At 42.5% G+C, this 24,995-nt stretch overlaps 2 protein-coding genes across 2 annotated transcripts in view; one reads left to right on the top strand and one right to left on the bottom strand.

Annotated features, from left to right (window-relative positions):
- Window positions 1–22,693, bottom strand: part of PSME4 (proteasome activator subunit 4) — a 106,477-nt gene extending 83,784 nt beyond the window's left edge. The window contains exons 1-3 of the mRNA XM_050753717.1: window positions 22,243–22,693; window positions 1,561–1,701; window positions 853–969 (exon numbers count right to left, since the gene is read on the bottom strand). Coding sequence (XP_050609674.1) covers window positions 853–969; window positions 1,561–1,701; window positions 22,243–22,484 — 500 coding nt within the window. The 5' untranslated portion in view covers window positions 22,485–22,693. The remainder of the gene's footprint in view (window positions 1–852; window positions 970–1,560; window positions 1,702–22,242) is intronic.
- The window catches only part of ACYP2 (acylphosphatase 2), a 914,175-nt gene that overhangs the window by 542,367 nt on the left and 346,813 nt on the right, over window positions 1–24,995 (top strand). The window lies entirely within an intron of this gene.

Here is a 24,995-nt window from a genome sequence, read left to right as displayed (position 1 = left end):
TTAGCTGCTGGGGAGGCTGAGGTAGGAGAATGGCATGAACCCGGGAGGCGGAGCTTGCAGTGAGCTGAGATGACGCCATTGCACTCCAGCCTGGGCAATAGAGCGAGACTCCGTCTCAAAAAAAAAACAAAACAAACAAACAAACAAAAAAGAAAACACTGAAGAGGCCGGGCATGGTGGCTCATGCCTGTAATCCCAGGACTTTGGGAGGCCAAGAGAGGCAGATCACCTGAGGTCAGGAGTTTGAGACCAGAGTGGCCAAAATGGCGAAACCCCATCTCTACTAAAAATACAAACATTAGCTGGGAATGGTGGTGCGCGCCTGTAATCCCAGCTGCTCCTGAGGTTGAGGCACAAGAATCACCTAAACCTGGGAGGCGGAGGTTGCAGTGAGCTGAGATTGTGCCACTGCACTCCAGCCTGAGCAACAGAGGGAGATCCTGTCTCAGAAAAAAGAAGAATGATAAGCCAAACATGCTAAAACTGAGAAAATTTAAAGCTAGACTACAATTGGATAGAAATGATACCTATCAGTCAAGTATGAAATCACTATTAACCAAAAAAAGGCAGATGCTATTTTATTATATAAACTCAGAATAAAATATAAAACCAAAAATTAGGTCTCCAAGAGGCAGGCTGTAGATGGAAGAAGTCAATGATCTGCAAGAGAGATGCAGCTTCAGATACAGTTTATAGAGGGCAATGAATTGCTTCAGGAGTCAAATTACATAGAAATATGCACATTAAAATATCTGCTTGTTTCTTTCAAACAACCCAGTATTTTTCAATCATGATCACCCCCTAAAAGACCCCAAGTACTCCCAAATAAGTATTTTAAATGGAAACACTTACTTAGGAAACCAATTTAATCCTAGGTGCTCTGTCTTGGAATATAATATTCTTTCTACCATGTCATAAAGTGGTCTCCAGGGTAACTCCAAATCATCTCTTGAAAGAAGTTCCTTTTTCCTAAAAAGTAAAATAAAACAAATACCTACGTGTGCATGTGTGCACAGATGTGTGTATACCACAAATACTACACAGGGACAGTTAAATATTGCTGCTCATCACAGTGGGTTTTGCTTTTCCCCATCCACGGCCACTCACTAGCAGAACATAAGAATAATGCACCCAATTCTTGCTGCTGCTCAAACCTCAAAGAGTTCCAGATAAAAGAGGGCATTTAAATTTGTGTCACCATCACTGTAGATGAATTTCATGTTTTCCCACACTATGGAATATTTGTTTCCAGCATTGAGCTGGATGCTTCAGGGTAAGCAAAAGAATCTATAATATTTGTCTTGTTTTCTTGAGGGACTTAACCTATGAAAGGGGAAATTCAATGGGTGCTAGAGAAAAGACCACATCATGGAAGAGATGCAATTTTAACTAAAAGGTTAATTAACACATTTGATGAAACTAAAGATAATGTTTTTTGCAATCAATTTCCAAATTGGCAACTTGAGACTTGGTCTTCTTACCAAAAGGACTTAGTCCTCATTCCCTAAAACCCTGAAGAAACAAACAAACCTTAACAGAAACCACTGGAAATAGACTTACTTTAACAAGTTGATCAAAAGGCGGGCAAATCCCTGCATCATGCTGATTTCCAGTTTTGGAATTGATACCAGCTCATACAATAACTTAATAAAAAGAACATGATCTTCTTTGCTAAATTTTCTCCCATAAAGTCGAATATATCTGCAAGAGAAAAACAGATACACCCTTTAAAAATAGGTATAATGATACACCCATGTTCAATGCAGCATTATCCATAGAAGCCAAGATGTAGATGCAACCTGAATGGCCACAGAAGGATGAATGGATAAGGAAAATGTGGCATATGCAATACAATGGATTGTCTTTTTTTTTTTTTTTTTTTTTTTTTTTTTTAAACATTTCATGGAAAACATTTTATTGGTTTTCTGGATAGAAACGGGAATTTATTTGCCAGGAAGAATGATCCCATCATACTTCAGCTAGAACCAGTGGATGAGGATGATTCAGTCTTAAAAAAGAAGGAAATCCAGGCATAAGCTACAACATGGATGAACCATAAGTGAAATAAGCCAGTCACAAAAGACAAATACCGTGTAGGTATCTAAAGTAATCAAACTCATAGAAACAGAAAGTAGAATAGTTGCTGCCAGGGGGTGGGAGGAGGGGGAAATGGAGAGCTGTTATTCAATGGGTATAGTTTCAGTCACGTAAAATAAAAAATTGTACAACAATGTATATATGGTTAACAACACTGCATTGTACACTTAATTAAGATAAACTTGATATTTATTTTTAATGACAATTTTTTAAAACAGGTGTGGTAACAATTTCAAATGTCTTTGATGGTTAAGTATTTTATATCTATTCTCACTGTTATGCAGTAAAGAATTATTCTGTACTTTAATCAAGAGATTACCAGGCCAGGCAAAGCAGCTCATGCCTGTAATCCCAGCACTTTGAGAGGCTAAAGTGGAAGGATCGCTTGAACCCTGGAGTTCAAGACCAGCCTGGGCAACATGGCAAAACCCAATCTCCACAACAAATACAAAATATTAGCCAGGCATGATGGCGTGCGCCTGTGGTCCCAGTTACTCGGGTTGGGGGAGGGCTGAGGTGGGAGGATCACTGGAGCCCAGGAAGTCAAGCGGGCAGTGAACTGTGATGGCGCAACTGTGCTCCATCTAGCCTAGGCGACAGAGTGAGACCTTGTCTTCAAAAAAAAAGAAAGAGATTACCAAATAAGTATCTTAATAACCAATGGTAACTGAGTTATCATCAACATCTAATGACCAATTAAAACACTGCTCTCTTATTGTAAACAAGTTACATAACTTGATCTATTTGTTTCTAACAGTTAACTTATAATTACAATACAATGAGGTTACTACCAAAAATAAATATTTTATCCAAAATTACATTTTAAATGTCTAACTATAAACAATGTAATAAAAGCATTAACTTTAAGCAAATTTAAGAAAAAGGTGTCCCAATGGCTGGGCACGGTGGCTCATGCCTGTAATTCCAGCACTCTGGGAGGCCGAGGCAGGCAGATCACCTGAGGTCAGGAGTTCGAGACCAGCCTGAGAAGAAACCCCGTCTCTACTAAAAATACAAAATTAGCCTGGCATGGTGGCATATGCCTATAATCCCAGCTACTAGGGAAGCTGAGGCAGGAGAATCGCTTGAACCTGGAAGGTAGAGGTTGCGGTGAGCTGAGATCACACCATTGCACTCCAGCCTGGGCAACAAGAGCGAAACTCCATCTCAAAAAAAAAAAGGGAAGAAAAGAGAAAAGTGTCCCAAAACCCAAGAACAACAAATCAGAGTATATTTAATAATTCAGAAGTAAATGATCCAAACAAATTACTGTATACTTAAAATCATAAAGCCCTTTGAGGAGGGTCATTTTATTATTAAATACATACATCAACAGGAAAAGGAGCATTAGTATTCCCCATAAGATCTTTAACACTCCCCCAGTACCTAAGAGCAAATTAAACTTACATTTAACTTCTTTTTCTTCCCCCCCCCAAGACAGAGTCTTGCTCTGTCACCCAGGCTGGAGTGCAGTGGCCCAATCTCAGCTCACTGCAACCTCTGCCTCCTGGGTTCAAGCAATTCTCCTGCCTCAGCCTCCCCAGTAGCTGGGATTACAGGCACCCAACACCACACTCGGTTAATTTTTCTATTTTTAGTAGAGACGGGGTTTCACCATGTTGGCCAGGCTGTTCTCAAACTCCTGACCTTGTGATCTCCCCATCTCGGCCTCCCAAAGTGCTGGGATTACAGGCGTGAGCCACTGCGCCCGACACTTACATTTAATTTCTAAAGTTAGGGCATCTAAGTGCTTTTTTATTTTCCAGAAATTCTTCAAAATTCTTGGTTCAGTAACTCGTTTTTATTTTTTCAAGCTGGTCTGAATTTATCCAACTCTTTTCTGTCGTTTCAAGGTATAATCCCATGATCTCACATTAGTACTATGAGACCAGCAAGTATACAGGGAGGAGCAATGAGACCCGAAATCTTGTTTTGACTCTGCCAGTACAGGTTGCAGACCCTTAATCCAAAAATCCAAAACTCTCCAAAATCTAAAACTTTCTGAGCAACAACATGACACTCAAAGGAAATGCTCATGGAGTTTTCCAATTTCTGATTTTTTGATTTGAGATGCTCAATCGGTAAGAACATAATGCAGATATTACAAAACCTCAAAATATCCAAAATCCTAAACATTTCTGGTCCCAGAATTTCAAATAAGGGATATTCAACATAATTATCGTAAAAGTCTCTTAAACACCCTAAAATGGCAACGCACATAGATTAATGAAGACAAAAGATCCTACACCCGAAGATATTATTATTTTGGGCTGTTGAGCAAGCATAATGATACAGCCTTCTGACGCCTCCCCCAATTTCACTCTAAATTTAGGAGCAAAAGCTGGAATCATTAAAATGTTATTTTAAATGAAAACAATCTCCCTAAAAACTGGCACACACTTTTAAGATATCTTAAGATAGAAGACGTCAAAGAAAAATTCCCTGCTTTCAGTGGCTGCTTCAGGCCTTGTCAAGATTCCAGATGCCAGCCAGGCACGGTGGCTCATGCCTGTAATCCCAGCACTTTGGGAGGCCAAGGTGGGCAGATCACTTGAGGTTAGGAGTTCGAGATTGGCCTGGCCACTATGGTGAAACTGTGTCTCCACTACACGCCTGTAATCCCAGCACTTTGGGAGGCCGAGGCAGGCAGATCATGAGGTCAAGAGATGGAGGCCATCCTAGTCAACATGATGAAACCCTCGTCTCTACTAGAAATACAAAAATTAGTTGGGCATGGTGGTGCCCACCTATAGTTCCAGCTACTTGGGAGACTGAGGCAGGAGAATTGTTTGAACCCAGGAGGTGGAGGTTGCAGTTGAGCCGAGATGATGCTAGAGTACTCCAGCCTGGGCAACAGAGCGAGACTCGGTCTCAAACAAACAAACCAACAAACAAACAGATTCCAGATGCCCCTGGAGTCATGCACTCATTCTCCCCTGTGGTTAGGATACTTCTGCAGAAAAACTGGAGAAACACTGTACTCTAAGCCAGCAGTCCCCAACCTTTTTGGTACCAGGGAGAATCTCACAAAAAGTGCACAAGCTTGCATGGTCAGTTCACAATAGGGTTTGAGCTCCTATGAGAAGCTAACACCAAGGCACATCTGACAGGAGGCAGACCTCAGACGGTAATGCCCAATCGCCTGCCCACTGCTCACCTCCTGCTGTGCAGCCCAGTTCCCAACAGGCAACGGACCCACACCAGTCCCTGGGCTGGGGGTTGGGGGGCCCCTGCTCCAAGCCAGAGTAACACTGAAGTAACTTAGCTACAGCCCATTGTTTTCACTGTAGTAGACAGATAACTGTATGTTTAACATTAGTTGGGGACATAAAATTAACAAAGCTCAAATTTTAATACTATAAAAAGAGACCAACTGGGGGATTCCTGGAAAGTCTAGGGCTGCTGGGAAAGATTTTGGAGGGACTCCTCAGAAAGCTTCTATTTCCCCCAGTTCCTCGCCAACCAGCAAGTGGTTCTTATCTCAACATTTATCAAAATGTGGTGCAAGAGATTTGTTTTAAAAGGGCACAAAAGTTCTAACCATAAAAAGAAAATTAATAAATTGGTCTTTATATTCTAGTCACAATAAGACACCATTAAAAGTAAAAAGCCCAGATATCTGAAATACATATATTTGACAAAGAAGTCATCTCCAAATTACGTAAAGAACTACTACAAACTAATAAGAAAAAACCATAATCCAATTAAAAATGGGAAAAAAGGCTGGGCATAGTACACCTATAATTCCAGCGCTGTGGGAGGCCAAGGTGGGAGGATCAGTTGAGCTCAGGAGTTCAAGACCAACCTGAGCAACATGGTGAAACCCCATGTCTATTTAAAAAAAAAGAAGAACGATGCAGGGTAACTTTTAAAATGCATTATTCTTAGGATCCAAAAATCCTAGGAATATTAAATCTCAGTAAAGCTGTTTGTCTTGTTTTTTCTTAAGGTGACTGAAAAATAAATTCCTGGAGTACTAAAGACTACCAACCTTCATTTTTTACACTACTCTGGTTTGACTTTCCTGTACACTTAAGTTCAAAAACCCTACTTTAGACTGTATCTACAGATGGTCCATTCCCTCCTTCCAGTTAATTTTCACACTGGTTTTAGGACTAACGATTACTATTAGGTGTCCCAAAATATCTGAAAACCCTGGTAAATAGTCATGATTGAACGTGATTGATACAGAATATTTCTTTCAACCATCCAGAATATATGGATGACAAGTCATTTTATTCCATCCTCCCACAGGGTAAGAAAAAAAAAGAGTAAAAGATAATACAATAGCATTTCCAGGTGCTTCCTCCTCATGGCCCTACAGTGTATTAATCAAATGATTTAATTTTTAATCATAAGACAGTGGGCCAGGTGCCGTGGCTCACACCTGAAATCCCAGCATTTTGGAACGCAGGAGTTCAAGACCAGCCTGGGCAACATAGCGAGACCGCCATCTCTACTATACATATTAAAAAATTTAATAATAACAAATTAATAAAAATCTTGCATCTAGCAATATTATCTTGAATAAATAGTTCAGGCCAGGTGCAGTGGCTCACACCTGTAATCCCAGCACTCTGGGAGGCCGAGGCAGGCAGATCACTTGAGGTCAGGAGTTCAAGATGAGCCTGGCCAACATGGCAAAACCCCTGACTCTTCTAAAAAATACAAAAATTAGCTGGGCGTAGTGGCAGGCATCTATAGTCCCAGCTACTCGGGAGGCTGAGGCAGAAGAATCAGTTGAACCCCGGAGGCGGAGGTTGCAGTGAGCCAAGATTGCGCCACTGCACTCCAGCCTGGGTAACAGAGAGACCTGTCTCAAAAAATAATAATAATAATTCAGAATATCAAAGTCAAAATGCCAAAATAGGCCAGGCATTGTGGCTCATGCCTATAATCCTAGCACTTTGGGAAGTTGAGGAGAAGGAAAGATCACTTGAGGACAAGAATTCCGGGCCGCGACTAACCGAGGGGCGGACACAGGATCGAGACCCCCTGTCTCTATAAAAAAATGCAAAAAAACTCGCCAGGGCGGGCGCCTGTGATACTTGGCACGGAGAATGCCTGTAGTCCCAGCTGAGATCTGGCCACTACTTGGGGCGGCAGGCTGAACCACGAGAGACCCCCGTCATCTATGAGTCACGTGGTAGTCCCAGCTTTGAGGCTGAACCACGAGAAGCATCTGAGTCTGGGAGGTTGAGGCTGCAGCGAGCCATGATCTTGCTACTGCATTTCAGCCTAGGTAACAGAGCAAGACCCTGACTCTCCAAAAATAAAAAAAAAAAATTTGAAGCCAAATGCACATATGTAATTTTTAAAATTTCCTGAAAAATATCTAAAAGTCTAGTATGAGAATGGCTTGTTAAAGTGTGGCTTATTCCTTTAGACTAAGCTTGTCCAACCCGTGGCCCAGGATTGTTTTGAATGTGGCCCAACACAAATTCATTAACTTTCTTAAAACATTTAGGTTTTTTTGCAATTTTTTTAAGCTCATCAGCTATCATTAGCATTAGTGTATTTCATGTGTGGTCCAAGACAATTCTTCCAGTGTGACCCAGGGAGGCCAAAAGATTAGACACCTGTGCTTTAGACTACAATGCAGTCATTTAAAATTATGTTTTCAAATAACCTTTAGTAGAATATGGAATGGAATATTTTTAAAGCAAGGCTCAAAACAATATGATATAACTAAATAAAAATACAAAATCATTCAAGGAAAAAGAAAGAAAGCAGGCCAGGCACGGTGGCTCATGCCTGCAACCCAAGCACTTTGGGAGGCCACGGCAGGCAGACTACTTGAGTCCAGGAGTTTGAGACTAGCCTGGGCAACATTGCGAGACCTCGTGCCTACAAAATATACAAAAATTAGCTGTGCATGGTAGCGCATGTCTGTAGTCCCAGCTACTCAGGAGACTGAGGTGGGAAGATTGGTGGGGCCTGGGAAGCGAAGGTTGCAATGTGCCAAGATCATGCCACTGCACTCCAACCTATGCAACAGTGAGACCTTCGTCTCAAAAAAAACCAAAACAAAACAAAAAAAGAAAAAAGTAAATACCATAAAATATTATCTCTGGAAGCCAGGTGCAGTGGCTCACGCCTATAGTCCCAGCAGTCCGAGAGACTGAGACAGGCAGATGGCTTGAGCCCAGGGGATCAAGACCAGCCTGGGCAACATGGCAAAACCACATCTCTCCAAAAAGTTAAAAATTAAAAAAAAAAAAAGAAAGAAAGAAAAAAAAAAACCTACCTCTTGGTGGTAAAACTGAGCGATTTTTGTGTTTTTCAAAACACATTTTCAGTTTTTTCACTTTTCTAAAGTAAACAGGCTGGGCACAGTGGCTTGGGCCTGTAATCCCAGCACTTTAGGAGGCCGAAGCAGGAGGATCACCTCAGGTCAGGAGTTTGAGACCAGCCTCGCCAACATGATGAAACCCCATCTCTACTAAAAATACAAAAAATTAGCCAGGCATGGTGGCTTGTGCCTATAACCCCAGCTACTCAGGAGGCTGAGGCAGGAGAATCGCTTGAACCCGGGAGGAGGAGGTTGTAGCAAGCCAAGATCACACCCTTGCACTGCAGCCTCGGCGACAAGAGTGACGCTGTCTCAAATAATAGTAGTAATAATAATAATAATAATGTTAAAAATAAACAGGAATTATTATTCTCCATATTTTTCGAGACGGAGTCTCTCTCTGTCGCCCAGGGTGGAGTGCAGTGGCGCGATCTCAGCTCACAGCAACCTCCGCCTCCCAGGTTCAAGTGATTCTCCTGCCTCAGTCTCCCAAGTAGCTGGGATTACAGGCACCCGCCATGATGCCGGGCTAATAGGAATTATTTTTATAACTAGAATTAACAATGAAAAAATTAGTATCAAACTTCTAAAGTAAAATACAATGTTTAAGATCAGATAATCAATATTTCTACATATCTGTGTATTATCTTAATTTAAACGTCCCTTATCAAAGACTACTTAAAGTCGTAAGAGTTAACTTGAATAGGTTTCTCATCAACCAAAAATGAAAAGGGTGTGAATCAAGGTAATTGCAATGGATATGTTTAAATCCATTGAGTTCCTGAAAAATATCAAAACAAAACAAAACCTCACAGACCACATCTTTAATTAAGGAATGCCAGGGAACCAAGTCATTAATTTAAAAACTGGTAAATGAAGGGGAACAATTAAGCTTTACCCTGCCACTCCTACAGGCACTCAGGATAAACATTTCATGAGGAAAAGTTCTTTAGAGCAGCGGTCCCTAACCTTTTTGGCACTGGGGACTGGGTTTGTGGAAAACAAGTTTTCCACAGATGGTGGGGGTAGTTTCGGGATGATCTGAGGGCGTTATATTTATTGTGCACTTTATTTCTTTTATTATTAAATTGTAATACATAATGAAATAATTACACAACTCATCATAATGTAGATCAGTGGGATCCCTGAGCTTATTTTCCTGCAACTTAGATAGTCCCATCGGGGGGTGATGGGAGACAGTGACAGATCATCAGGCACAAGATTCTCACAAAGGGTGCGCACCCTAGATCCCTCTCATGCGCAGTTCACAACAGGGATTGTGCTCCTAAGACAATCTAATGCCACCACTGATCTGAGAGGAGGTAGAGCTCAGGTGGTAATGTGAGCAATGGGGAGGGGCTGTAAATTCGGCTCAGCACGGTTCCTAACAGGTCACAGCAGATAACAGTCCGTGGCCTGGGAGATGGAGACCCCTGCTTTAGAGATTCTCACCAAATAAGCAGAGCGAAATGTTTAAGTATCACCATTTTGGAATCCCTAACGATGTAAAATGGCTACTAATATCACTGAAGAAGTAAGACATTAAGCATCTCCTGATAACAGTATATAATACCACCTACTGCACAGTCTTGAAAAAGAAAGCAAAACTTTATGTGCTGAATAACGGTAACAAAATATTGTGTGAGACAAATATGAAAATTTTGAGCTTACAAAAACTATGTTCCCTTTTCAATCCCCTGTGGAACACATATAAAAACTTGTTGGCCAGGAGCAGTGGCTCATGCCTATAATCCCAGCACTTTGGAAGGCCGAGGCGGGTGGATCACTTGAGGTCAGGACTTCGAGACCAGCCTGACCAACATGGAGAAACCCTGTCTCTACTAAAAATACAAAAATTAACTGGGCTTGGTGGCAGATGCCTATAATCCCAGTTATTCAGGAGGCCGAGCCAGGAGAATTGCTTGAACCCGGGAGGTGGAGACTGCAGTGAGCCAAGATGGCGCCACTGCCTTCCAGCCTGGGAGACAGAGAGACTCCATCTTTAAAAAAAAAAAAAAATTAGGCCGGGCGCGGTGGCTCAAGCCTGTAATCCCAGCACTTTGGGAGGCCGAGACGGGCGGATCACGAGGTCAGGAGATCGAGACCATCCTGGGTAACACAGTGAAACCCCGTCTCTACTAAAAATACAAAAACTTAGCCAGGCGAGGTGGCAGGCGCCTGTAGTCCCAGCTACTCGGGAGGCTGAGGCAGGAGAATGGCGTGAACCCGGGAGGCGGAGCTTGCAGTGAGCTGAGATCCGGCCACTGCACTCCAGCCTGGGTGACAGAGCGAGACTCCGTCTCAAAAAAAAAAAAAAAAAAAAAAAAAAAAAAAAAAATTAGCCGGGCATGGTGGCATGCACCTGTAATCCCAGCTACTCAGGAGGCTGAGGTGGGAGAACTGCTTGAACTCAGGAGGCGGAGATTACAGTGAGCCGAGATAGTGCCACTGCACTGCAGGCCGGACCACAGAGTGAGACTCCATCTCAAAAAAAAAACAACAAAAAAACTTGTCATAAACTAAACCACAAAAAAAAAAAATTCACTTAATTTTAACACATAGAAATCATTCTGGCCAAACAATCTGATTACGATACAATGTAAACCAGAAAATATTAATGGGATTATAACCAAGAGAAACCAAATCCATTTGAAAACACACGAGTCAATATCAGACTTTAAGGCATTCCTCCCCAAGAGGCACTTCCTTTAAAGTCAGATTCAGGACAATAATGACTATTCTTACCATTATGATTCAGCATTATTCTGAATCTAGATCAAAAGAATAGGTAATAAAAATTAGTGTAATTATTTCAGGAAAGGTGGAACTAAAAGTATGGTGTCAATGCTATGATTATACCTAAAACATCTGAAACAACTTTAAAAAAAAAAACACTTTTAGACTAAACTTTAAAATCTACCGAATGTATATTTTTTTAAAAAAAGTCAGGAGCCTTCCTGTAGAGCATCCAGATAAAAAGTAACAGAGTTCAAGGAAGATTGTTCCATTCAAATTACCAACAAAAAGATTAACTGAAAATTTCTCAAAGAGAAATATGCAGGAATTACACGTTAAAACTTTACTAAAATGTAAAATATTTAAAGAAATGGTGAGAAATAAGGACCTTTTAAACGCCACTTAAGAGCCGGGCATGATGGCTCACATCTGTAATCCTAGCACTTTGGGAGGCCAAGGCAGGTGGATTGCTTGAATCCAGGAGTTTGAAGCCAGCCTGGGCAACATAGCAAAACCCTATCTCTACTAAAAATACAAAAATTATTTTGTATTTTTTATTTATTATTATTGTATTTTTTATTTATTAATTATTTTGTATGTACAGGTGGTGCGCACCTGTAGTCCCAGGTATTTGGGAGCCTGAGGCAGGAGAATTGCTGGAACCCAAGAGGCAGAGGTTGCAGTGAGCAGAGACCATGCCACTGTACTACAACCTAGGTGACAGAGCGAGGTTCTGTCTCAAAAAAAAAGAGGGGGGAAAAAAAGCTGCTTAATCCCTGACAGCTAGGGCTAAATGACAAATATTTTACAGCAAGGAAAACTACCATGACCCATGACATTTCTAAACAACCCCCTGAATTAATTTCAGGCAGTAACTTCAACTCCTGCCCACACAAAATAAACACTTCACTACAGCTATATCGGTTCCAGTCTTTTCCTTCTCTTCCCAAGGTTTCAACATATAGAAACATCAAAAACGAGAGGTAAAAGTAGCAGAGAAAACTAAGGGATCAGGAACAAATTACTGTGATTTTATTCTAAGACTAAGTCCTTCATCATTACATGTAATGTTAAAAATGTAGATAAAGCTTCTCACTGCCAGAAATACTGAGTGAACAAGTAACAGGGTTTTTTCATAAACTCACCTCCCCTATTTTCAATCAATTACCTCTATATTCAAAAAGCATTTATAGAGCAAACAACACATACAGGACAATAATGACTCAAATAGTTCCTTTGGGCCAAGAACTCACAACCAAATAAGACAGATATGAGACTCCAAGACTACCTGGAAAATGAAACATGTAAAAGTGAGATAAAATAAAGCATTAACAGAGTTTTTTGGATTGATTTTTTTTAGCCGAATTTTCATCATATATTAAGTGGTCATTGACTTTGAAAGTTTAGGAAGCTGTCAGCACTTAAGATATACTCTGAAGAGGCAACCCGAGGTCAAAATAATCAGAACATCTGCAGAATTAAAAGTCATAGGAAGTCAGGCATGGGGGCTCACGCCAGTAATCCCAGCACTTTGGGAGGCTGAGACAGGAGAAACACGTGAACCTGGGAGGCGGAGGTTGCAGTGAGGCGAGATTGCTCCATTGCACTCCAGCCTGGGTGACACAGCAAGACTCCGTCTCAAAAAAAGAGTGAGAAGAAATGTTAAGTGTAAACCAAATATGGAAGCAGTCTACCTCAAGGTTCCGAATGGGAATACTTATAGTATGTGCTGCTTTTAACATTCCAATAGAGGTCTCAATGAATGCAAGGGTTTTCTGTTGCTGCTGTTGTTTGCTTACTGTTTTTATTACCATGCTCTCAGTTTGGTGTTCATACAGAATGAGATCTTGATCTAATTTTCTGCAAAGGTTAGACAGAAACATAGATTTGGATTTTTGTATTTAAAAAGGGGGGAAGAGGGGCTAAGTGCAGTGGCTTATGCCTGTAATCCCAGCACTTTGGGAGGGCAAGGCGGGAAGATTATTTGAGCCCAGAAGTTTGCGACCAGCCATGGCAACACAGTGAGACCCTGTCTCTACAAAAATAAAAACAAAATAATAAAAACCTAGCTGGGTGTACTGGTACATGCCCGTGGTCCCAGCTACTCCAGAGGCTGAGATGGGAAGATTGCTTGAGCCTGGGAGGTTGAGGTTGCAGTGAGCTGTGATGGCGCCATTGCACTCCAACCTGGGCAACAGAGCAAGACCCTGTCTCAAAATAAAGGAGGGAGGGGGGATGTTTGAAATGCTTGTTCCCCGGTGCTGTAAAGAAACAGCACTTGAACATAAATACAATTTCCTCAGCAAGGTCATTTTTATACTTTCTGCAGAAAGGGTACACTCGCCAGCAGTTCTGCCATGAGAGTACACCTAACAAAGGAGACAGGGTCATTTATAACCTGACGTGTCCACCCTACTGCTGTGTTCGATTTCCATTGGTTGGAATGGGACCTCACACTCTGTATTTGCCCAGATTGGCTAGCAACTTCTAACTTTAAAAGAGGCAAAGGCAGAGAACAAAGGAAGGAGGAATGTGGAATGCTGAGAAAGGTAAAAACACCTTCAAATAAGGAAGAGGAACAGGCTACGACCTAATGCTTGCTTGGACCAGTATAAGCACGCCAGGGCAAATATTTAGGCTAAATTGTGGGAGCTAAGAACATAAAGTACATTGATTTCTTTATTATGGCTAGCAGATACTTAAGAATGTTAGCACAGGTCTTTGAATGAATTTTGCTTCTAAGAGAAGTTACTATTTATTCCGAGGAAAGTCTTCCAAGAGGAACTGCTTCTTTACTTTTTACAAGGGAGAAGGGGGTTCTCTAAAAATAAGTATCATTTACCAGAAAAAAGTTAATTCCCAGGTTCCATGATAAGAAAAACAGTTCTTAGAAGTTATATAGTTATATGCTTATTTACAAGCTTGCCAAAAAACCAGTAAAAATCTGCGTCCACTTCAATTGAAAACATGTATTTCAAATACAATTTTATTTTACAACACTTCAGAAAGAACACTTGGGAAAACCATTCTTAAGTGACATTCAGATCTCAGAAGAACATCAAACGGTACATTCTTTTCTTCTAACTGCCTTTCTTAGTGCCTCAAAGTAAGGCATTAAAACACAGTGGTCAGAATGAGATTTTCTTTTCAAATAATACATTCAGAATTCTTATTTTCTTCAAATTTTTTGATGGCATTACCACCTGGCCTAGTCTGTCCTAAATGAATAAAAGTGTGCACTGAAAGAAAGCACACAGCTGGGCACGGTGGCTCATGCCTGCAATTCCAGCACTTTGGGAGGATGAGGCAGGCGGATCATGAGGTCTGGAGATTGAGACCATCGTGGCCAACATAGTGAAACCCCACCTCTACTAAAAATAGGAAAATTAGCCGGGCATGGTGGCTGCCCCTGTTGTCCCAGCTACACAGGAGGCTGGGACAGGAGAATCACTTGAACCTAGGAAGTAGAGGCTGCAGTGAGCCGAGATCACGCCACTGCACTCCATCCTGGGTGACAGAGCCAGACTCAGTCTCCAAAAAAAAAAAAGGCACACATATCATATGCAGCGGCTCACGCATGTAATCTCAACACTTTCGGGAGGGAGGCCAAGGTGGCCAGCCTAAGCAACATAGTGAGATTTCGTCTCTACAGAAACTTTAAAAATTAGCTTGGCGTGGTGGTATATGTCTGTAGTCCAAGCTAATCAGGAGCCTGAGGTGGGAGGATCGCTCGAGCCCAGGAGCTTAAGGTTAAAACAGGGAATTATGATTGCACTCCCTATGATTCCAGCCTGGGTAACAGACCAAGACTGTCTCTTCAAAAAAACAAAAAACAAAAAAAACAAAAGAACACACTAAAAGAAAGAGCATACTGGAACTTCCAGGGGTCTGAAAACTTGCACTGATACATCCCAAACGCCAAAACCAGTGCCCAGTCCACACAATGTACTCAAAAAATTGTATTCAAAGACTGATCTGCCTCTATTACATTGTATTAACCCATGACTGTGCACTAACTTATAAGCCTCTGTGTCCTCATTTTTTAAATGAAGGTAACTTAAGAGAATACTTGTTACCCCAGGATTGAATCTAAGTCTTCGAAGATAAGAGGCAGAAATGAAAGATGTCATAATGTGAAAGTGTTCATTAATTAGCTATTTTCTTGACCTCTGTCCATGAGATTTGATTCTAGTAAACCTTAGACAAAAAAATCCGAATGAAATGGAAACTCAGTTGTAAAATCACCAATTTGGCAAAGAAGCAGAACCTCATGAGACTGATCAAAGTGATAACAGATGTTAATATTTTTTAGGTTTTATAATAGTATTGGTATTGCTTTTTAAAAAAAAATCCTTTTCCTTTAAAGATACATACTGGAAACATTTATGAATAAATAATATGCTTCAAAAACAATGGGGAAAGGGGATGATGAAAAGAACATAACTGGCCATGAGTTAATTAATTGAAGATGGGTGATGAGGTTCATTATATTATTGTCTTTTGTATATTTTTCACATTTTTTATAATAAAAAATATTTAATGAAAAAAGAGTTTAAATGTTGGAAAATTTCAAATCAGAAACATACATAGGCTCACTGGCCAACGATGTTCAGGAAGAAATAGCCAGTTAACTAGTGAAAAGAAAACTGAAAAGCTGTTTTCAAGAAATTACTGAGAGATCTCTGGAAAATAGTAAGGGCCTCAAATAAAAGTTTATGTGTGACAGCATCATGAAAAATCAAATGTGTGCATGTGTAGGGACAGAGGGTATATGGAAACTATACTTTCCATTCAATTTTGCTGTGAACCTACAATTGCTCTCAGAAATAAAATTCATTATTTTTGAAAAAATCAAATATGAAATGTGTCTTATTGTGCTATTACATTATACAACTTTATCAAAAAAATTCATGTTCTCCAAAATCAGTTCCTTTTTTTTCCCCTTATGGAAAATCAACTTTCTCACTACAAAGAAATTTGGGTTCCCATTTTGAATGGGAATGTCCCCACTTAATAACAAAGACAAACCTATCACTCTAACTGGTTCTCACTGATGAGTTTGGTAATTTGTCAAGATTTCAAGATTCATTTACAAATAAAACCACTTGCATTTATTGTATACTTCAATTTCAATACTCAAATATTAGATACTCTTAGATGCCTCATACCAGACAATAAAGATTCAGCAGTTATCATTTCCTTTCTTTCCCATCACGGGGATGATACGAATGTGGGTGCTCCTGTGGCCACTTACTACTTTCCACAAGAGAAGGTTGGTGTATTTGATAACTCATACCTTGACTACACTTAAGTTTCTGGTGGTTACATAATCTAATTAAATACATTATGTGGTTTCAACGGGGATAATCAATCTAGGAAGGCTACATAATATTTGTAATAATAATTAAACAACTGTACTTTCAATTCTAAAAGCTGCCACAGTTTTAATTTGCAATTAAAATGACTTCACAGTATAATACAGTCACTTAATCATAAAACAATACAGAACATGTCACTGTAGCAAACAAGGGATCTAAATTTGCTTCATCTTACACCAAACGCACATACTTTACTGAAATCAAAATTCTGTTTGAAACACACACACACACACACACACACACACACACACACACACACACACACACACGAGAATCATGGATAGGATAACTGTAGGAAACAGTAACCTATTCCCTTATTCTCCATCCTTTTCCCTCCCTTTCCTCCAGATCAGTTTAAAAAGAACAAAGAGCTAGAAAGGCCAAGTTATTATTTATTTATTTATTTATTTATTTTTAAGACAAGAGTCTCCCTCTGTTGCCTAGGTTGGAGTGCAGTGGTGCGATCTCGGCTCAACGTAGCCTCTGCCTCCCAGGTTCAAGCGATTCTTCTGCCTCAGTCTCCTGAGTAACTGGGATTATAGGTGAGTGCCACCACACCCGGCAAAATTTTGTATTTTTAGTAGAGACAGGGTTTCACCATGTTGGCCAGGGAACTCCCGACCTCAAGAAATCCCAGTCTCCCAAAGTGTTGGGATTACAGGCGTGAGCCACGATACCCAATGTACCCAAGAGATATTTCGAACTGTGTTTTGGAGCCCTCAGGAGGTTTCAGAAGTTCTATTATCAAGAAGTAGTATTTCTTTTTTTTTTTTTTTTAATGAGTGGGGTTTTAATTTGCCTGAGGAATCCAATTTCATGTTTAAAATTTTGGGGTTTTTAAAATTTTTTTTATTTTTATTTTTTGGTTTTTTTGAGTTAGAGTCTCACTCTTTCACCCAGGTTGGAGTTCAGTGGTGCGATCGCGGCTCACTGCAGCCTCCGCCTCCTGGGTTCAAGCAATTCTCCTGCCTCAGCCCCCTGAGTAGCTGGGATTACAGGCACCCGCCACCACACCCAGTTGTTTGTGGAGTTTTTTTGTATTTTCAGTAGGGACAGGGTTTCCCCATGTTGGTCAGGCTGGTCTCGAACTCCTGACCCTGTGATCCACCTGCGTCGGCCTCCCAAAGTGCTGGGATTACAGGCGTCAGCCACCGCGCCTGGCCAAAATTTGGTTTTTTAACACCCCACTACTGGTGCCACGTGGTGGCTCATGCCTGTATTCCCAGCACTTTGGGAAGCCGAGATGGGTGGATCATTTGGGGCCAGGAGTTTGAGACAGCCTGGGCAACATGGCGAAACCCCCTCCCTACTAAAAATACAAACATTCGTCAGGTGTGGTGGCACTCACCTGCAATGCCAGCTACTTGGAGGCAGAGACACGAGGATTGCCTGAACCTGGGAGGCACAGGTTGCAGTGAGCTGAGATTGTGCCACTGCACTCCAGCCTGGATGACAGAGTGAGACTCTGTCTCAAAAAAAATAAAAACAAAAAATAAAACACTCTACTACTAAATTTAAAGTTTGAAAACCCACTAATAATCTAAATTCTCACCAGGATAATAATGTTAGACAGGGCATGGTGGCTCATGCCTATAATCCCAACACTTTCGGAAGCCGAGGCGGGCAGATCACTTGAGGTCAGGAGTTTGAGACTGGCCTGGCCAACATGGTGAAACCCTGTCTCTACTAAGAATACAAAAAAACTAGCCAGGCATGGTGGCACATGCCTGTAATCCCAGCTACTCTGTCCTGGGCAACAAAGCAAGACTCTGTCTCAAAAAAAAATAATAAAAAAATAAAAAAAGATAATAATGTTGGTGGCAAGGCCAGATACACCTCACGTACAGATAACCTGAGGTGTTCTAACTAGCACTCACTGCCTCTCATGAAAGGTCCAGAAAGGCAAGGGGGCAAAATCAAGTTTTTTGAGTTGTTTGTTGTTGTTTCTGAGACGGAGTCACTGCAACCTCCACCTCCCAGATTCAAGCGATTCTCCTGCCTCAGTCTCCTGAGTAGCTGGGATTAAAGGCGCACGCCACCATGCCAGGCTAATTTTCTTAATTTTAGTAAAGATGGGGTTTCACCATGTTTGTCAGGCTGGTCTCGAACTCCTGACCTCATGATCCGTCTGCCTCGGCCTCCCAAAGTGCTGGGATTACAGGCGTAACAAAATCAAGTTTTAAGAATACCTTTCTTCAACTCCCTTCATTCTCTACATGGGCCATACAAGTTATCTACCAATATTTTACTTACAGTGTCCAGCTGAGCTGTCTGCCATTGTCCAAAGACCATTAATTTGTTCCTACTTTCTCTAATTTGTTTCAAGTTCTCTGATTTGTTTCCTCCCTTATTAAAAATTTGCCTTGTGATACATTACATCACACAACTTCTCTTGACCAGTTCTAGTACATTAAACTGTCTATATCTCACTGGAAAAAGCCTATATCACATGGCAAAGTATTTGAAAATATAGAAATAACCTTTCTTCAGAGATGCTAAACAGACCTGCAAGTTTTGAAATGGATTGAAACTACTAAAAATGAAGAAAAAAGTCAAAAAGAAGGGTGGGCGCGGTGGCTCAGCCTGTAATCCTAGCACTTTGGGAGGCCGAGGCACGCAGATCACCTGGGCTCGAGACCAGTCTTGCCAACATGGTGAAACCCCGTCTCTACTAACACTACAAAAATTAGCCAGGCATGGCAGCATACAACTGCAATCCCAGCTACTCAGGAGGCTGAGGCAGGAGAATCGTTTGAACAGGGGAGGTGGAGGTGGAGGTTGCAGTGAGCGAGATACTGCCACGGCACTCCAGCCTGGGCGACAGAGTGAGACTGTCTCCAAAAAAAAAAAAAAAGTCAAAAAGAGGGACCAAATATAAAGCCTGAGAACCTCCCAAACCAGAACTTGGTCCCAAACACACCTCTGATGTCCAGATTAGGGGTGCACAGTTCTGATTGGCAAGATAGTCCCAGTAACTCTCAACTGCATTTACACTTTGGTCTTTAGGAATGTACCTGATCTATGCAACTGTTTCTAGTATTTTACAAATTATTCAAACAGTTCTTGTAGAAAGATACACACAACGACTGATGTGAAGCTTGACAGGATTAAAAAAATAAAACTGCAGAATACCAGAGTAGAAATGCTTCTCAAGAATTTAGTCCAGGTCAGGTGCGGTGGCTCACACATGTAATCCCAGCACTTTGGGAGGCCGAGGCAGGCAGATTGCTTGAGGTCAGGAGTTCAAGACCAGCCTGACCAACATCGTGAAACCCTCTCTCTACTAAAAATACAAAGAAAGTAGCCAGGCGTGGTGGCACTCGCCTATAATCCCACCTGCCTGGGAGGCTGAGGCAGGAGAATCACTTGAACCCCAAAGGCAGGGGATGCAGTGAGCCAAGATCCCGTCACTGCACTCCAGCCTGGGAAACAGCAAGACTCCACCTCAAAAAAAAAAAAAAAAAAAAAAAAAAAAGAATTATTTAGTCCAATCTCCTCATTTCACGCACAAGAATACTGAAACACATGATTAAGTAACTTTCCCACAGTCTCAGGGCTAGTGGGAGAAACTAGATTTTCTTTTCATTACCACTTTCTATTCTACGAAGTACTAAATATGATCACCACTCAGCTTTCGTCACACGTTTTGGCATTATTCAGATGTTCACTTATGCAACACAGAAGGCTTAAAAAACAAGCACAACTATAAACAGGTCACCTTAACATGACTTAGGAAAAAAACACACCCAAGATCACAACATGTCCCACTGCATTCAAAATGTCTCATAGTGCAATACCAAGAATCAGTTTCCAGCATTTAACCATTACACCAAAACAAAATTTTACCCGATAGCATTTCTTGTTGGTTATTTAGATATAAATGGTTATAGGTTCATGGGTATTAAGCCATCAGCAATCCAGCCCTAAACACCAAACATTAGCTCCACTGTTATTTTTAGCCCTTTCTAAGTAAAAACTTTTACCTAATAAGCCAAAATAACAAAACCCGGAGTGCTAATTTACCAAACTTGATAACAATAAATACTTCAGAAAACAATGTTTAAGTATGCCTTGGTAGATTCTAGGTTCATAAATCCAAACCAGATATGCCTTCGCACCATGGCATATGTATATACTGCATATCTAAAAAAAGCTGTTTGCATCCCCAAAAATGGTAGGTATTCTCCCAGCAAGTCTAATCCAAGTGATTAAAATGGGGAATCACTGTAACAAAGTGACTATTTTTACTGTGCCTGAGTAACACAAAAACCTAGGAGTCTCACTTCAAAAAGCATTTGGATTGTAACTATTTATGAAGTATTCTTTTTTTGACTAAACGTGGTTCTCCCTGTTGCATTCCTGCTTCTGCCGCCCCTCACCCCCATTCTCCTAAGGATCGTTAACACCAAAAACTTCTTTATACTGTAGTCAGGAGGAGAGTTGTTAACCTTGACATTTTATGATCACTCTCTGAAGAGGGCAAATTACATGTTTCAGTTTTGCTTCTTTTTAATTTTAGTTCCCACCCACCCCTCAAGTGGAAATGAGAAATTTGTCAGAGGCTCCTTAATAATTGGCAGACGAGAATCATCCAGTGAAGAAATATGGACAAAACTATTACAAAACCCTGAGTCATCACTCAGTTCAATCAGTAGATTTGGGTAAACACTGAATGAGTGACTTACGTCTTGTGTGTTCACCCATCCATACCCACATGCGTGAACATACCATGTTACTAGATTTTATGTACAGTTAACCAAACAAGATACAGCAAAATTATTTCTTAAAAAGCTCTTCCGACACAGTAAAGATGCCCACCCAGCAGGTAAATGTAACCTTTCCTCCCCCACTGTATTTTTATTCTTTGTTTTTTGTTTTTTTCCTAATTTCAGTGACACTATAGTTTGAAGCTAGTTTACAAACAGAACTCCTGAAACTGATTCAGGTAATCTATGTTAATCTGAGTAACTCAAAATATTAACACAAGCCTGATACGAGTATCGCCGTGGACATCCTGACAGTACTCTTCCCTACTTTCCTCAGTATCTTAAAGGCCTCTCCAAAAGAAATGTCACAACAGGAACAACACACAATCCTTAGGATCTTAAACAACATTGTCCACATTAACGTCTAAGACGTTAAGCTCAAGAATGAAGTCTGACTTTAAACCAACCTTTTCGATCAACTCCGCCAGGTCTGAGCGGGCCCCAAAAAAGCAGAACCCTTAAGTTTCCCAATGGTCTCCTTTCCATTCAGAAAGTTACTAGACGCCAACGGAGATGTGAAGAGGCGGGGATCGTAGGGGAAGGAAGAACCGGAGGAAGCAGGGAGAGAAGTCACAGAACTCCCCCAAAGGCAAATCCTCTCTGCCCCGCCTCTCCTATGCGCAAAGATCCACGGAGGACCCTTGGGAAAGGCTCACCTCTCTCCCTCGGGGCCGGGGCCCTTGGGCTCCCCAGGTCCCCCCAGGTGGGAAGACAACAACCCGAACACTTCGGGAGAAGCAGATGGAGAGGACGTGCAGGACTGGTGAGGATCCGGGAATCCCGGTAAGAAAGTGTCAGGGAGGACGGCTTGAGTGCTTCACAGGCTCTGTCATGACCCTGGGACCACCGCTCGGGGACAGCTCCAGCGAGGACAGAGCTAAGGGTCCAGTCCTCTGGACAAAGAGCACCCATCCCCGACACCTCTCACTAAGCCTCTCCCCCCGGCCCGGCCTGCAGGCCCAGGCACACTTACGTGGAGAGTTTCCTGGTCCAGAAGAGGCCCCCGGGCCACAGCTCTTGGAGCTGCACCGCCCGGCCCAGGTTGCATTTGATCTGGGCCAGCTGCAAGTCGGACTCGGCGTCTAGCCGCTCGGCGTAGGGCAGCAGCTTGTTGTAGACGATCTCTTTCTGCGGGACGAAGCCCCGCGGGCCCGGCTCGGAACGCCCGCCCGGCTCCGGGGGCTCTCCGACTCTCGCCCGTTCGGCCAGCTCCATGAGCCCAGGGACACCCCCCCTACCCCCTCCCACCCTAACCCTCCCCGACCCCCACCCCTCTCCGGGCTCCGCCTCCTCCGCGTCTTCGTCGCCCTGCGGCCGCCGGCGGCCCGTCGCCCTCTGACCGATCGCTAGGCCCCCTTCCCTGGCCGGCGTGCTGCTGGGCCCCGCGCGGTTCCCGGTTCGTTGGCGGCGGCAGCGGCCGCTCTGCCCGCCCCGCACCGGCTCGGCTGGTGACGCTGCAGCCGCCGGGCTCAGAGGTTCCGGACCGGTCTCAAGTCACTTCCGGGGCGGGGCGGGGCGGAGCGACGGCGTCGGGGGAGGCGGTGGTGGCGGCAGCTGGAGCCCAGCGGGCCGCGCCTTCCTTGCCGTGGGCCCGGCTCGGAGCCCCCACCCCGGGCCTCACCGGCCCAGCGCGAGGCTGCCTCACCGGAAACACGAGGCCGAATTCCAAGCTATTGTCCTGCTTCGCCGGGGGTCGCGCACTCCAGGCGGCGCCCACCGGAGCCCCAGTCGCGGCGACAGGTTCGCCAGGTCGGCCTGGTCCCCCTAGCCGAGCAGCCCCGGCTTTTAGGTTACAGGGATTTATGGAAAAGCCTACGTACCCACTTGCTCCTTATAGATTTATTTACTCCTTCCCGCTTGTTCCTTATAGATTTAATTATTCTGTCCCCTTTTAGTCCCCATCTTTCTGGTATTCTGGCCGCCATCATTCCAAGGAAGAAAATCGTTAACTCACTGAATAAATGCTAATTGAACGACTGTTTGGTGTGTAAGGCACTCCGTTTAGGCTATTGAGATGGAAAGTTTACCCTGGTTTCCGCCCTCCCAAGGACTTAGTCTAGCAGAGATAAAGACGTGAATTACAAGATAATGCTCTTAATTGCTAGATAAGTACAGGAAGCCTTAGAAACTCTACAGAGAAGTTCAAACTAGGGGGTTGAGAGGGTGTCAGTTTCCTAGAAGTGATACTTAAATTAAGCTGTAAGGGTTGAGTGCAAAGTTGATTAGAAAAAGGAGGGAGGAGAACACGTATTTAGCTGAGAGAACAGCTCTTGAGGCTGCAAGCATGTATTCTAAAAATTCAAATTTCAAAATAGCGTAAGAGAGGGGACGGAGAAATGAGACTGAGAAGGAAATCCTAAGGAATTCAGAGCTTCATCCTAGAGACAAACTTCCAAAAGATTTTAAGCATAGCAGTGGGATGATATAATTTACATTTTTAAAGAATCACTCTGGCGGCCGGGCGCGGTGGCTCACGCCTGTAATTCCAGCACTTTTGGCAGGCCGAGGCGGGCGGATCACCAGGTCAGGAGTTCGAGACCAGCCTGGCCAACATGGTGAAACCCCGTCTCTACTAAAAATACAAAAAAATTAGCCGGGCATGGTGGCGGACGCCTGTAATCCCAGCTTCTCGGGAGGCTGAGGTAGGAGAATCGCTTGAAACCGGAAGGCAGTGGTTGCAGCGAGCCGAGATCGCGCCAGGGCACTCCACCCTGGGCAAAAAGAGCGCAATTCCGTCTCAAAAAAAAAAAAAATTCACTCCGGCTCTCTGGCTTCGTCTGGAAAATTGGTTGCAACTGACAAGATTGGGAACTGGAGGACCCCTTAAGGTGTGACATAATTATGGCCTGGATGTCAGTTGAAATTGAGAGCTACTGCAGCAGAATGGCTTGGGCTTAGTAGTTGACTGAAAGTGGAAAATTAAAAAGGAAAGAGACAAGATGACGCTGGGTAGATAGGTGAAGTCCTTCAATGAGATAAAGAACACAGCAGAAACAGCTTGGGAGGCAGAATGCCTATGGGATGGGTATGTTGACATACGTATCAGGAGGGGGATCTAAACTGAGATATGGATTAGCGATGACAGGAGGGAAGGAAATATACAGTATGAAAAAATAGGGCCCTTGACAAATCTCTGAGGAACCCCACATTTAAGGACAGACAGAGAAAAGGAAGATAGGCCACAAAGAGTATTCACAAAAAGCAGTAAGAGAGAGGAAGAGTTCTAGGAAACTAGGCATTACTAAAACCAGAGTGTCTCATATGGAGAAGTGAACAATCCTACCTTAGGCAGCTAACAGGTCAAATGAAGTGAAACCTGAAAAGGGTTTATTGGATAGTTTATTGATAAAGCACATAAGAACAGTTTCATTGGAGTGTAGAATGGAAATCTGATTATGGTGACAAAGGACAAACGTGAAGTGAATAAATACAGGCAGCAAATATGGACAATCTTTTAAAAATGGGGTAGGGAAAGCAAGAAAGAGATGAGGAGGTACTTGGAATACAAAGAGGGATTTTTGAATGTGGTATATATATGTGTGTGTGTGTGTGTGTGTGTGTGTGTGTGTGTGTGTGTGTGTGTATTTTTTTTTTTTTTTTTTTTTTTTTTTTTTTTTTTTTTGAGTCTCACTCTGTTGCCCAGGTTGGAGTGCAATGGATCCATCTCGGCTCACTGCACTCTCCGCCTCCCAGGTTCAAGTGATTCTTCTGCCTCAGCCTCCCAAG

Source organism: Macaca thibetana, chromosome 13 (assembly GCF_024542745.1).
Source record: "Macaca thibetana thibetana isolate TM-01 chromosome 13, ASM2454274v1, whole genome shotgun sequence".
Lineage (NCBI taxonomy): Eukaryota > Metazoa > Chordata > Mammalia > Primates > Cercopithecidae > Macaca > Macaca thibetana.
The sequence above is the reverse complement of the archived record's forward strand: the minus strand, read 5'-3'. Positions and strand labels throughout refer to the sequence as shown.